General features: G+C 41.4%; 2 protein-coding genes across 3 annotated transcripts; one reads left to right on the forward strand and one right to left on the reverse strand.

The window, feature by feature from the left end:
* Positions 1–1,192: 1,192 nt before the first annotated feature.
* nup35 (nucleoporin 35) lies at positions 1,193–3,935 on the reverse strand. Its single transcript, XM_074695109.1, has 8 exons — positions 3,618–3,935; positions 2,626–2,781; positions 2,347–2,535; positions 2,159–2,267; positions 1,996–2,065; positions 1,744–1,872; positions 1,524–1,658; positions 1,193–1,426 (listed from the first exon to the last, which is right to left on the reverse strand). Exons 1-8 carry the CDS (start codon positions 3,628–3,630, stop codon positions 1,349–1,351), a joined length of 879 nt encoding a protein of 292 aa, XP_074551210.1. The 5' UTR covers positions 3,631–3,935; the 3' UTR covers positions 1,193–1,348.
* Positions 3,936–4,428: 493 nt separating this feature from the next.
* Positions 4,429–12,970, forward strand: dnajc10 (DnaJ (Hsp40) homolog, subfamily C, member 10). 2 transcript variants are annotated; one of them, XM_074694699.1, is made up of 25 exons: positions 4,429–4,530; positions 5,931–6,150; positions 6,265–6,433; positions 6,572–6,622; positions 6,880–6,962; positions 7,128–7,259; positions 7,583–7,676; positions 7,780–7,857; positions 8,179–8,222; positions 8,308–8,373; positions 8,771–8,836; positions 8,934–9,023; positions 9,107–9,217; positions 9,304–9,418; positions 9,530–9,657; positions 10,584–10,700; positions 10,786–10,887; positions 11,077–11,137; positions 11,407–11,501; positions 11,602–11,735; positions 11,853–11,906; positions 11,998–12,145; positions 12,238–12,360; positions 12,440–12,547; positions 12,628–12,970. In XM_074694699.1, the coding sequence occupies exons 2-25, from the start codon at positions 5,959–5,961 to the stop codon at positions 12,637–12,639; spliced, it is 2,373 nt and encodes a 790-aa protein (XP_074550800.1). In that variant the 5' UTR covers positions 4,429–4,530; positions 5,931–5,958; the 3' UTR covers positions 12,640–12,970. The 2 variants fall into 2 exon arrangements, with proteins under 2 accessions (XP_074550800.1, XP_074550801.1); XM_074694700.1 differs by lacking the exon at positions 4,429–4,530 and adding an exon at positions 4,537–4,769.
* Positions 12,971–14,280: the final 1,310 nt, after the last annotated feature.

A 14,280-nucleotide genomic window follows, 5' to 3' on the forward strand; every position in this document is an offset into this window, starting at 1 on the left:
CTTTACCACTAAGAAGTCCCTATTCAGGAAAATAAAGCTTCACATGACTGTGATGACTCAGTGTTCAAAATACAGAGAGGGACTTGATATGTTTACTCATGCTGTAATCTTGACTGTTCACTTTACCTGTTTGAGGCTTTGTGGCAAGTCAGGCAGGAAGATACGAGAGTATATTTCCACCATAATAACTCCTTGTTATTCATCAGTCATCAGTGATGAGCACTGGCTTTCCCAGCAGGTGAGGTACACCTGCCTACTCAAAATATGTTGCCTAACTTGATAGAGAACTGACAGAGTGGGTGTGAGTTAAAACTTGTAACGGTCATCATGCACTGGATTGAAGTCTATAAATTATTTTTTGACTTCATATTCTGTGGCTCTCCTCTGCTACTTTTATAGACAAAAACTTCATTTCACTATGTTTCACAGCAAAAAAGATGGTTTGATGAGTTTTAAGGTGCAGTTCACATAATAGGTCTCCCTTGATTTGTGTGGCTGTACTTGTGGCTCCATCTGCTGGACAAAATTATACTTGAAATTTCAGAAAAGTGAATCTGTGCTCTGGTTGAATGGTCTCACACCAGTTTAACCAGAAAAAGACTAAAACTTAACCTCTATTTACTAAATCAACATGACAAACTACACCATGCTACCAGATTGACTGTTAACATCGAGGTGGTGGAGCTTCAGAAGCAACCACTAAAAACACTTAAAGCCCCAGTCAGATGGATGCACTGTAGTAATTGATCTGGTATTTCAAGCAAACAGTAATAAAAACATTAATTCTTGTTCTTTTAACTAGTTACTCTGGTCCCATCTAGTGAGGGTGATGACATTTAATGAAATAAATGTGCACATTTCTGTCCATTCATCAGTCCATGATGATATTATTGCATATCGGGAGAAAAGTTTTTATGGAATGGGGCTGTTTTGGTCTAACAATTCGCTGCTTAGAATTTTTTTTTTGTTTAAAAAAATAATAATGTCACAGTTTAACTCCTTGCATTAGAATTTAATCTATTCCAGCTATAGAGAAAGACTCTTGGCTTTGTACATGAAGTCTTCAAACTTAACAGCTCTATCCAGTGACTGCTATGAGAACACATTCTGTAAATAAAACTAAAGCTTAAATGAATTGAAATCAGGAAACTTTATTGAGAGAAAAACATTAAAAAACACTCATAAAAGAAGAGAGAGACAAAAAAATTCCCTGATCTGCAGACATGCTCACACACTCTCACAAACACACACACACCACACACACACACACTGTAGTGACATCCATCTGTCCAATGAATCCCCTCTCTCTCATCTGATGCTGTGGTTTTCCATGATGCCTTCCGTGTTGTCACCAGCCAAACATGTACTCCATTGCCTTGGAGACAAAACTGTCGTCTTTTCTGGGTGTCTGTCTGTCTGCTACCACCTTAACACACACACACACACACACACACCCTTAAAGTTAGAAAAAAGCTTGGCTTAGACTTTCATGTAAGGATGTCAATCATGTGGTCTGAGGTCACCTGGTAGTCACTGCTGGAGTTCTTGTAGGCTGCACTGAGCGGTCTGATAGCAGAACGGGGAGTGGAGGGGAGAGTGGAGGTGGAAAAGGAAGTGGAGAGGGGAGAAGAGACTGCGATGCTGCTGTCCATTACACTCTACAGACGAGAAGAAATGGAATGTCAGGCTTCAAAACACATCTAAGGACTAATCAGACACCCTGAAGTTAAAACAGGAACTGACCTTGTCTATGCAGGGCTTCACTCCCACCATGATGGCGTCTCCGAACACTTTTCCGTCTTTGGACAGAGCTTTCCTTGCCTGAAGTCTAGACTGATACTGAAGGTGCATCCAGTTGCCGGGAGATGCCATCTGTCAGAAAGCAAATACCCCATTAAGTTAGCATTTTTTGTCTTGCTTTGTTCGTCTCTGTCTATCTATACTTAACCCTAGAGTCGAGAGAAAGAGAGAGAGTGTGTGTGTTTCTCTTCTCACCGTGTGTTTGAGGATGTTTCCATATTGAGCAAACTGCAGCAGGATGTAGGAGGCTGAGGCTGGGGGGAAACTAACAAACAAAAAAACAGGGATCATGTAGAATAACCTGTGTTATAGCAAGCATTAAAGCCAGTTATTGTAATTATTAAAGCAGCTTAAATACCCAAATACAGTGACCCATGTCTGGTCCAGCAGGTCTTCCGATGACAGAGCCTCCCCTTGACTGTAGAAGGGATCCACCTGAGCTGGAGACAAACACACCTGCTGCACACCTGAAGATAGATTTTGTTAATTTACAACAAATACTAGCAGTACAGCAGGTACTATGAGCTGCAGGGATGTTGCGTGTACCTGGAGTGGAGGCCCCACGTGCACATAGAGGAGACTGCATCATTGGAAACACCTGCCGGTGTGCGCTCAGAGGCGTCGCTACGTTTACAAGGTCATCATGTATACTCCGTACAGGAGGGGCTCCACTTTTGTCTTTAGGGGTTGGGACAACAGGCTGTGGAGCAGAACCTCCGCCTCCCCCTCCTCCAACTGAAGAGCAGAAGATAAAACAAATGAACCAATAGGATGCAAAGAGTCAGCTGATCTGAATGTGGGTGTCCAACTACAGACAGCACCTACCTGTGCTCTCCACGAGGGGCGAGGTAAGACTGAAGGGCCGCGGCTGGGGGGTAACTGGAGCAGGCAGGTCACCCATTAGAAAGCCAGGCAGAAACTGAGCTCCAGCAATTGGCTTCGGGGACGTGGGAGACCCAAGAGTCATAGGTTCAGATCCCACTGAGACAAAATAGAAAGATGTTAAACTCAAAACTGGTGATGATCCTCAACGACAGAACCGCACCTGAACCGACACAAGACACTAATGCTTCCCTCTTTTGACATAAACAAATGGCTAGAAAATGTCTTTCGGACGGGCTTTCATCAAACCCTGGAAGTGGTATCACGCTACAGCCGAGTCCCGATTGAGATAATGGTGAGCTATGGGGTTTAAGGATCAAATTATAGCTGCATGAACAATTTCTTTCTTAATAATCCAACAATTTTTTGAATATGGTAAAATCACGACATCTTCCTGATGTCAACTTTTTCACCTTCTGTCCCCTTGGTCTCATGTGTTGGACTCTTGTGCTGTTCTGCTGTTTGGATCATTTGCTGTAAGGCTGAAAATGGCTTATGATATTCTTGGATTCTTTATTCCTCATCTTCTCTCATAGGGCAAGCTATACTCTTACATCTATATGCTGAAAATGGTTTATATTACGGCAGCAGCGTCTCAGCGAGCCTGCATAACTGAGTCTACCGACATCTTTAGTCCTGTTAAATTCACGATCAGCTCATTGAACGCAAACACTGAACGCACAGGCACGTACTTCAAAAAATCTGTTCTCTGTAGTCCCATAACTGTCTATGTGAAAGTTAAAATAGTAAAAGAAACCAACAACCCAGTGCTTGATCTGATTTAAACCATTGACCTCAATAATTCACGAAACAGTACGAGCACACACAGTAGCTCGTTCAAACTAAGCTTTTAAAGCATATGTATGACGTACAAAGGCAGCAGTAGCACCATAATAATAAGAAACATGACAAAAACAGCTGATTTAATGACTTACCTTGTAACTCCATGTCTGTTTCGATCCTTTCTGGCCGCGAGTTTCAAAAGTAGGAAGTGACGCCAGGTTACGAGATGGAGAGCCAGCTAACGTGGCTACAAAAGCTAACTAACTAGTCCCTCTGCCTCACAGCTTTCAAAAGAAACCCCCAAAAGAATAAATACTAACGTATGTGATATGTTAAGTTAGAATTTAGCTGTTTAAATCTGGTATCGTTGTCTAAACCAGGTGGTATGATAAGAGCAGGAGGTACGATCTAGCATGGACCACTACAGCTATCTGTGTGACAGGGTTACATCCGGTGCATTGTGGTGGCGTCATTGACCACAAGAAAAGTTAAAAATTAGTTTGATTATTTTCTTATTCCTTTAAAAAAAAAACAAAAAAAAACATTAAGTGAACAAAAAATACGCAGGAATAGACATTTTCCAAATAGTCTGAAGTTGATCCCGCCTTTCCGCGTTAGCGAAATAAACAAAATAGGAAAAAGTAACTCAGTAAATACGGCTACTTTTTTAATACAAACTCAGATAACTTGTTACATAATGTTCATGTAGAATAAAAGATCATCTTCAATATTCAGTAATAGTGAATGATTTGTAAATTTAGAGTGAACTTTGGTTTTGAGAGCTAACAATTTCTTATAACATAAGAACATTTTTATTGTTCTAAGTATAAAATTAGTCAGTAGAAAAATTCCAGTAAATTTGATTATTTGCTGGCCGATTTTCAAATTAAAATTGGCAGTTTTGTTTCAGAAAACCATATGAGGCTTCGCCTTTGTATGATCAGCTTTTATTGTGAAGGATATCAACGGAAATGCAATATGTGCGTGTGGGAATCTTGATCCCGGTCTGAGCCGGATCCTTATGCGGATCCTCAGACTTTAGGGAGTGAAGACACGTAACGCAAGGTAACGGAGCTGAATTTTTTAATTGGGTTTGTGTTTGGAAACATCAGCTAAATGTTGCTGCAGCGTCTCATTTACATTATTGAAGCACTGTTGTCGCGGGGAAGCTAAGCAGCTAATTAGTTAGCAAGTTGTAGTTACCTCAGACTGGGGCACAGCTAGGTAGGTAGCTTAGCTTTCTTAACCTTTTTTCTTCTCAAGAACGAGAAGAAGACTTTACGTTGTAATACTTAAGACTTTTGGTAAGTCTCCCTTTTTATTTCTTTATTTCTCTCTGTTGTAACTATGTAATATCAGGTAGTATGTGGAAATTAGTGCATGCTACATACAGCTGGTCCAAAATAAGCTAAATGTTTACTATAAATTCTCTGCAGTGATCAAACCCGGGATAAACCACGTATTTATGCATTTACATGTTGCATTATATGTTGAAGTTCCACGTGGACCAAAACCAATAATGAATAGGCAAGGTCTACAGGCAGCAATACATTGAAAACAGACACAGTGTTGTCTGTAATGTTTATTACTGCATGGGCTCAAAACACCTCCAGTAACTATTTTCTGTGTGTTAAGGTTTAGCACTACATCTTTATACAGCTTTAGGTGCAACACATGCGTCCATCCAGACAATGACTTTTCAGGGAAGAATATTTGAACACATTTCAACAAGTCAATGCGAAACCATATTCTGGAATAAACGATTCATAAAAGTACATCCTGAGCTTTTGAGCAGCTAAAATTCTCTGTTAGACAAGAAAGTGACAATATCTTACAATATGGTGCACAGCAAATCCAAGTATGCAGGAACTGTGTTGCAGATATTCACCACCCCTTTATTTCCTGTTTCTACAGGCAGTGATAAAGCTGTTCTGCAAAAAACTGCTGACAGAATCTCAAGTTGAACAAGTGCTGCTTTTGCTGTCTGAGTTAACTTAATCAAGTGGAGGGACATTACACATTTATCATGCATTCAGAATTAAGATGATTTTTTTTCTAAAACTGCCTCAACATTTCTGAGAGATCTGTCTTTGTTTCAGTCAGCTAAAGCCTCCTCATAGCTTAAATTGAACCTCTGAAATTAGTATTGCCAACAGATCTGTTGTGATCTGCTGCTCTCACTGTTTCTGCATACTTCAACTGAGGGCCTTGCAGGAAGTAAGAATCGGGGGTTGGAGAGGCTTAATTGGCTGCAAACACTCCTCCAGCTGCTCCTTTGCTCTAAGCCAATCCACTACAGACACATACGATTTGCAGAGACACACGCACACAGCACAGTAAAGCGGAACACTGAGCAAACAGTATAACTACAAGTCAAGCTGTAAACTAGAATGACATTCTCTTTAAATACTGCAGGGTTGGGTGGACTGTTTTTAACCTTGTTACTCTTATGTTGGTGTATCTAGCTGCTGGTTGTTACTGGGTGGACTGGTGATGAGGGTACGGCAGCTTCTTTCTGCCCGGCTCATGCTGCGGCTGCTGCTCCTTGTCATCCTGCTGGTAGCAGTTTGGGCAGAGGATCGTGACTTCTACAAACTTCTTGGAGTTAACAGGGAGGCAACAACCAGGGAGATAAGACAAGCGTTCAAGAAGCTGGCGCTCACAATGCACCCCGACAAAAACCCTGTGAGTTAACCCCAAAACAACCCGAAACACCTTTGTGTGAACCATAAATGTAGTTTTACCTGCCTGACAAAAATCCTGCTGGGTGAAATCGCTGATGAATATTTTACACTTTAGGGTGACTCATCAGCCCACGAGAAGTTCCTGCAAGTGAATCGAGCCTATGAGGTTCTAAAGGATGAAGACCTGAGGAAGAAGTATGACAAATACGGAGAGAAGGGATTAGACGAGCAGCAGCAACAAGGCGGACGCTATGAGAGCTGGAACTTTTACAGATATGACTTTGGTTAGCCTCAGTTATTCCACGTTAACATTGTCAAGCAGTGAAAGGAGCAGAAGAAATTGATGTTTCTAAATCCAATAAGTCATCAATTTCTGCTGTTTTGGTTTCTGTCTAAATTTTTGAATCTGTCTGTTTGTTCAGGTATCTATGATGATGATTTGGAGATCATCACATTAGACAGCGGAGATTTTGGTAAGAGTGACTTTCTTCAGACTAGATGAAACAAAAACTGTCTAACATTTCCCATCATGCAACTGTATCAGACCCTCTGCCTTCTTTACATTTAACCTTTGCTTCATGGAAACGTCAAGATGTCCTTTGAGATTGTGTTTGAGGCTGTTATGACTGTGAAATGTTAGCAAAGGCTTTTTAACATGACGTGTGTGTGTGTGAGAGAGAGAGACAGACAGATAATAAGGTAACAACTGCTGTGTTTGTGTGTGTTTCAGAGGCTGCAGTTAACTCTGGAGAAATCTGGTTCATCAACTTCTATTTCCCAAGATGCTCACACTGTCATACGCTGGCCCCAACGGTAATATGACTCTGAAATTCTTCACAAGCCCACAGATCTACAGCCATTATTCACTGCTAGAATATTAAACGTTTCTCATTTTAAGACCTTTTCAATCTTTTTTAAGATAATTAGAAATACACCATCTGTCCCTGTGTATGTCTAACTCACCTGTCTGTGTCTCAGTGGAGGGAGTTTGCTAAAGAAATGGACGGGGTGATCAGGATTGGAGCGGTGAACTGTGGAGACAACAACCATCTCTGCAGAAGGAAAGGCATCAACAGCTACCCGAGCCTGTTTGTATACAGAGCAGGACAGGTGTGTATGAGCTGAATATTTATAGTTTTGCTATTAATTTGATAAATTTAAGTTATGTGAGGGTAAACAAACTTGGATGTTTGTCTGCTCTTGAACCTTTTTATTTTCATCTTTTTATGAAAGGATTGAAATCTTCTTTGTGTGTTTACTGTAAAAACAAACCCACATGCTTACATGAATGAAAATCAACTATCAGCAGAATTTGCTGCTGTTGATGACAGCTCATCGGTTTAAGTCAAAAGTTGAATGATCTGAATACTCTTGAAACTGTTGTATTAGAATAGAATCACATCATCAACTAAACGTTTTCTGTTTTTCTGCAGAGGCCAGAGAAGTTTAATGGGGAGCGTAATAAAAATAACCTGATCAGCTTCGCCATGCAGTTCATCACCACTTCAGTCACTGAGCTCTGGCAGGGTAAAAACTCTAAATCATGCTTCTTTTGCTGTCTTTATTTTTCAGTCTGATTAGTAGTTTCGTTTTGTATTCTGACACATTGTTTTGGCTGTTTTTCTTCCAGGTAATGTGTTCAGTGAGATCGAATCCGCGTTCTCGTCTGGGCTTGGCTGGCTGATCACTTTCTGTTCGGACTCTGGAGGTAACTCACTCATTTATGTTTTGGTCATTCCTGAAGTGTTCCTGTCATCCTACCTATATTTGCTCAGAATTTTCCCATAGAGTTTTTAGGCAGCCTGCCAAGCTGGTTTTATTATTTAACTCGTGTTTATTAGCCAGGAAGTCCTGTTAGGTTGAAACTCAGGGAGGATTTAGCCGAGACAGCAAACTGAAAATGCTGGACAAAAATACGGGTGGTAAAAGATTAAATTCTGACAGCTAAGGCTGGTTTTGTAGACCTTTAAGAGGGTTTCCTGTCTTTACTAGTGTGCTGGGAGACTAATTCTCTCACCTCTCTCATCAGATTGTCTGGAGTCAAGAACACGACAGAAACTGGCCGGCATGTTGGTGAGCGAGTATCACTGATTTTATTTAGCTTTCAGAAGTGTGATAGAGTTTTTTTGTTTGTTCATAGTCATGTGTGTGTCTTTAGGATGGTTTGGTGAAGGTAGGATGGATGGACTGCACCTCACAGGAGCAGCTCTGTGAAAGCTTCCAGGTGAGATTCGCAGCTTCATCTACGTTTCACTTTTCAAACAAGCCATCTGGTTCTCTTTACGCCATGTTTTTTTCCCCTTAACAAAACTTGCAGATTTGCAAATGGATGCACTACATTTTTGGCCATACTCTTGTTTTCTTCCTGTTGAGGTATCTCACTGTAGCTCTGATTCTTTGCAGGTGACTGTGAGATTTATCTGCTGGGTAAATCCAAACAGCAAAGAAAGAAGTGTAGATATTTCCTAAATGTCTCGTCAGCTTCACTTAATTTTTTAGAAGTTACAAGACAAAATAAAACTTCTCAGGAGAGAGTTCACAGTAACAGCAGCAGTGCAGTTGTGTTATCCGTAGGGTTACTGTATATCTCTAGTCTTCATCTATAATCTGCAATCTTTCAGGTAACGAGTGGAGCTACTGCTTTGTTCCCACCTGGAAGCTCTTTAGATCAACCTGAAAGTGTTCTGGTAAGAAACATCGCCCAGCACACAGACAGAGCAGTTCAGTCTCTGATAGTTCCATAGCAGAAAGTCCTGACTCACCCTGTGTGTGTGTGTGTTTCAGTGGCTGAAGACTCTGGACAGCAGAGAGATTTACAGTCTGGCCATTGATCATCTTCCTGATCTGGAACTGCTGACCAGTGAAAGTTTTAAGGTACAAACTCTCAGTTTCTGCTACAGCTCTCACACATGCTAACATACTAATGTTGCCGGTGATGTGTAACTTCCTGTCTCCAGAGGAAGCTGGCTCATCATCGCTGGTTGGTCAGTTTTTCATTTGGAGATGGAAGCCCCGCCTCTAATGAGTACAAGAAGCTTAAAGGTTCCCTCAGAGACGACCACATACAGGTATCTGTCTTTCTCCATCTGTCTGTCTGACTATATCTGTACACATACCTGACTGTGTGTGTCTGACTGTCTGTGTGTCTCTCCAGGTGGGCAGAGTAGACTGTATATCAGACGCAGAATTGTGTGATTCCTTGTACATTCACAAACCCTGCGTCGCCGTATTTAAAGGACTGGGGATCCAGGACTTTGAGATCCACCATGGTGCGTGAAACACTCAGTTTTCTCTTGTAACTTTCTTTAGAGTGATAAAGACCTCCCCTGTCAGGTAGACTGCTGTTAAGTGTGTAACTTGTATGTCTGTCCTCCATCCAGGTAAAAATGTGTTGTACAACATTGTGAGTTTTGCGAGAGACAGCGTTCGCGCACATGTGACAACTCTGAGACCAGAAAACTTTCCTTCAGACAAAAAGGAGCCGTGGCTGGTCGACTTCTTTGCTCCGGTTTGTAACACAAGACCTAAAATCAGGAAACTCACTGATACATGCAAAGAACTTGTCTTTCCTGCTTAAATTGCACCAATTCTCTTTTTTTAAAATCATCAACCTCATGCCCTGAATCTCCACTGTGTTCACTGTTCTCTCAGCAGTAGTGCTGCACGATTTGGGGAAAAGGTGCGATTTGCGATTAGGTGGACAATATTGCGATTGCGATTGTGCTTGCGATTTAATAAAAAAAAGTAGTGTCATGATGAGTCTACAGACTTGCTCAGTTATCATGGAGAAAAATCTGAATTGCATGTGCTGACATTGCGATTGCGATTGCGATATCCTCTTTTGCGATTACGTAATTGCATGTGCTGACATTGCGATTGCGATTGCGATAATCGTGCAGCCCTACTCAGCAGCACACAACTGTAGATCACTGTCTGTAGATTTAGCCTTATGTGGCAGATTGTTTGCTTTATAAACATCGCACATAAAAACAGTCGTCACTTCTTCATACAACAGAAGATTAATTCACTAATTTATAAGAAGTCTTTAGAGCTCAGAACAGGCTTGAAACTACTGCTGTTACTGTTCTTTTCAGTAAAGCTTTGATGCATCCCTAGAAAAATAGGGATGTAAGTAGCTTTAAACTTAGTGTTCCTTCCTGATTAGTCCCTGTTTGCGCTGAGGGCTGGAGGCGCAGGTTACACCTGCAATGTAAATAAGCAACATGGTAAGAGATGCAGCCATGCATGCAGGAATTAAAAGCAGTGTTTGGCCACCAATGTGAGAACATATTGACTGCATGCACTCAATGATAAAAAGATAAAACTCTTGAGAACTTAAAACCTTTATTTGTTAGACATTAATGTTCTGAGGTTGAGACAAATTGAATAACCTTCATCATTCATAATAACAAAAACTGACCTCTTCTTCTTCAGTGGTGTCCTCCATGTCGGGCATTACTCCCGGAGCTGAGAAAAGCTTCGATCCAGTTGGCGGGGCAGATGAAGTTTGGGACTCTGGACTGTACCATCCACCACAGCCTTTGCTCTATGGTAGGACAAATTACACCTGAACTGTACCATTATCAATGAACCACAGACAGGTTGATTATATTTGATATTATTTTCTGTTCTTCAGTATAATATTCAGGCGTATCCCACCACTGTGATCTTTAATGGCTCCTCTGTTCATGAGTATGAAGGACAACACTCAGCTGACGGCATCCTGGAGTTCATACAGGTACGTAAACCTACTAATGAAACGGAGGACCTATTAACACTCTCTCCTCCTAAAACATATTTTTCTCGCTCTGAATTCCCAAAATTATTCAGAAAGTTTCACCTTCCTGATGATACAATTTTTAAGCAGCTGCATCGCTTCCTTGCAAGGAACTTGTTTTTTTTTTAAAAGACATCCTTATCCTTTCAGGATCTGGTGAACCCATCTGTGGTTGTCCTGGATCCTTCTACTTTTGCAGAGAAAGTTGCAGGTAAGCTGCAGATAATGATGCAAACCAGGAAACAACCAGCGGCTGGCTTAGCAAAAAAAAATTCTGATATTTTGTTTGCTAACACTGTGGGATACCTCACTGAAACTGAAGTCATGGTCCTAGCCGCACAAGCTCAAATCATGATATTCCTAATGAGTATAAAACTGCAAAAAAAATAGAAGTTGTGTATTTTTGGTGCAACTCGGGAGTGGTTTTAAAGCAACTTTTGCACCTGCTACTACATATTTAATCTTTTCTGTTGTTTACAGGTCGGTCTCAAGGAGAGGTCTGGGCTGTGGATTTCTTCGCTCCCTGGTGTGGTCCCTGTCAGGCTCTGAAGCCAGAGTGGAGACGCATGGCCCGGGTACAACACACACTTTACACGTCATGGAGTAAAGTTACACTGCAGATTTACCCCATCTTTGATTTGTTGTACCATTTGTTTGGTCTGCTCCCTTTTCCAGATGGTGAGCGGTCAGATCCAGGTCGGTTCAGTCGACTGTCAGCAGTTTCAGTCATTCTGCAGGAGTCAGAACGTGAGGGCGTATCCTGAAGTCCGTGTTTATACTGGGGACACCAGACAGCCAGATCGCTTCATGTATGTTCCACACAGTCTCTTTGAAAAGAAACTCTTTGACGATCTTATAAAATCTGGCCTCAGAGGAAACGATGGATGAGACTGTTTATAAATTTACCTGTGTGTATGTCTCTTCAGGAGTTACAACGGTTGGCACAGAGATGCTCAAACACTGAGATCGTGGGCACTGAGGTAAGTCACAGAACATCAAATCACTTATTTTCTTTCTCTGTTTAAGTGGACTCCAATTGATGTGTGTTTGACATTTTCATTGCGTTTTTAGCGCCTTACCCAGAGCGTCAGTGGACCTGACTCCAGATACCTTCAGGACTCTGGTTCTGCTGGGAAAAGATCACTGGGTGCTGGATTTTTATGCCCCATGGTGTGGGCCCTGTCAGCACTTTGCCCCAGAGTTTGAGACCTTAGCTCGGGTGAGACAAACAGGATTAGACTCCTCCTGCAGAAACATGAACTCTTTGGCAGAAGGAGGTTTTAAAATGATATACCTGTGTGTGGTTTTCAGATTCTTAAAGGGGAAGTCAGAGCTGGGAAGGTGGACTGTCAGGCTCACCACTATCTCTGTCAGTCAGCTGGAATCATGGCATACCCGACCGTCAGATTCTCTGCGTACATGGGGGTAAAAAGGGTAAGGGCGCACACATGAAGCAGCTGAGAAAAAGTTCTTACTAGATTCAATTCATGACTAACTGTTATTTTATTTACAGCACGAAACCACAGGAGATGTTATCAACAGTCGGGACTCAAACAAAATCTCTCAAACCATCAGAGAGTGGCTTCAGCAGCTGGCACCACGGTTACAGAACAAACCAAAGGTGAATATCTGATCACCTGACATTTAGATATGAGAAGCCAACCATGACTCAGACTCACCCTGTGTTTGTTTCCCTTGCAGGATGAGCTCTGATGACATTACTGCAGTGATCTGATTGGTCATAGAGGGACAGGAGAGGATTTGATTGGTCCACACAATGATCAATCTGTAAACACTCCTTTTGTCGACACACAGCTGTGACACAGAGATGGACTCACACTGACTGTTACTCTGCTGTGATGAATGTACGGGAAACTTTCGGCCTTTATTTTATTTGTTTTTATGTTTGTCTCCATCGTTTGTATTTACTCTATGAAGTAAAGCTGTGGGACGTTCTATACTGTACACACACACAGACACACGCACACTCACTCTCTTACACTCACAGGGTGCCACATGTGGACATGGTGTCATATTTTATTGTTGATGTAAAACTGTCAAATCTTCAAAATAAAATGGTGTTTATTTTGAAATAAATCTATTGTCACGTTTTATTTTTCAAAGACCGACATCATGTTAATAAGATACAGAGCCACTCACTCCTACAGGCTGCAGTATTTAGAACCTACACTTTTCTAGTGGTGTGCATATTGCACAAGTTAGTTGTGTTTCTGGTGAAAACCAGCAGGTAGCAGTGCTGCGCTTCTGTCAGCGGTTCTTCTCAGCATTGGGACTTGAACTCACGTCAGCAGACTGCATGGAAACATAAAGGTGAGCTTTAAAATATCTCAGAGAATTTTAAAATGTTGACAGAGCTCTGAACTCTGAAATCTTGAATATTCTTTGTACCTGAGTAAACAGTCGCTGTTTTCCTCTTTATCTGATGGATCTTTGTTGGTCTGGTGACCTCAGTCTATGCAGCTGACTTAGTTAATTCACTCGGTAAGATTTGAAGCAGATGGGTTCAAAACAATGACAGAGAATAACAGCACTGCTATAGAACTTGATTTAAAGATTTTACTGCTCCGTGGTCTCATTCAGACTGGAGGGAATCTTCACTGCGCTTCTTGGAAATCACAGGATGTGGACATTCAGATATCAACTAATTCTTCAAAGCTGGTCTGAGATTCTTTATGGTTTTATTTGTTACCCAACAAACCTCGATAAAGTAGTCTGTACAGTCTAATCCAGCACATATTGATGTATTTGATGGTGGCACTATCAAAGAGCTTTGGCTGGGTTAAACCAGCAAAAGTTACGGTCTAAACCATCTGTTAAAATTACTGGTATGAAAAAATATCAAAAATTTGAGTTCTGCTTCAAGAAATAAATACAATTTTAAGAATGGTAGAATTATAAATTACCAGGTTCAGACTTACACTTCATGGCCCTTTGTGGTTTTTTCTTCTAGGGACAAGTGCCAACCCTCCAGTCCTGAGATATGAGGCTGATGCTCAAGTGCTGAAACCTGCAGTTCCTGGAGTATCCACTTGAGGCTGGCAGCAAAATCACAGGGAGACACATACAAAGCAGCATTCTAAAAGCTGATCCTTGTAATAAAAACATCTTGGTGCAAAAAAAAAAAAAAAATACCTGGGGCAGTTGATGGCTGAGCAGTCAAGTGAGCACATCATCATTGCAGCAGTCACTGGTCACCCATGAAAGGCCCACAAACCTAACTTCATTCATTCATTCACTCATTTTCTGAACTGCAAGGCTGACACATACAGACAGACAACCTTTCATGCACACACTCACACCTACAGACAATTCAGAGTACTCAATTAACCTGAT

The sequence above is a fragment of the Halichoeres trimaculatus genome, unplaced genomic scaffold (assembly GCF_033239565.1).
Source record: "Halichoeres trimaculatus isolate MK-OKI-2021-1 unplaced genomic scaffold, fHalTri1.1 fHalTri1_scaffold_19, whole genome shotgun sequence".
Classification (NCBI taxonomy): Eukaryota; Metazoa; Chordata; class Actinopteri; order Labriformes; family Labridae; genus Halichoeres; species Halichoeres trimaculatus.

What these genes read in the sequence shown, in the direction of transcription:
- nup35 (XM_074695109.1), bottom strand. An exon ending in ACGTGGGGCCTCCACTCCAG is followed by an intron (nt 2,268 to 2,346) that starts GTACACGCAACA and finishes ATCTATCTTCAG; the next exon opens with GTGTGCAGCAGGTGTGTTTG. An exon ending in TGAAGCCCTGCATAGACAAG is followed by an intron (nt 1,659 to 1,743) that starts GTCAGTTCCTGT and finishes TCTCGTCTGTAG; the next exon opens with AGTGTAATGGACAGCAGCAT.
- dnajc10 (XM_074694699.1), top strand. Translation starts at nt 5,959, where the DNA reads ATGAGGGTACGGCAGCTTCTTTCTGCCCGGCTCATGCTGCGGCTGCTG. An exon ending in TGCACCCCGACAAAAACCCT is followed by an intron (nt 6,151 to 6,264) that starts GTGAGTTAACCC and finishes TTTACACTTTAG; the next exon opens with GGTGACTCATCAGCCCACGA. An exon ending in AGAAACTGGCCGGCATGTTG is followed by an intron (nt 8,223 to 8,307) that starts GTGAGCGAGTAT and finishes GTGTGTCTTTAG; the next exon opens with GATGGTTTGGTGAAGGTAGG.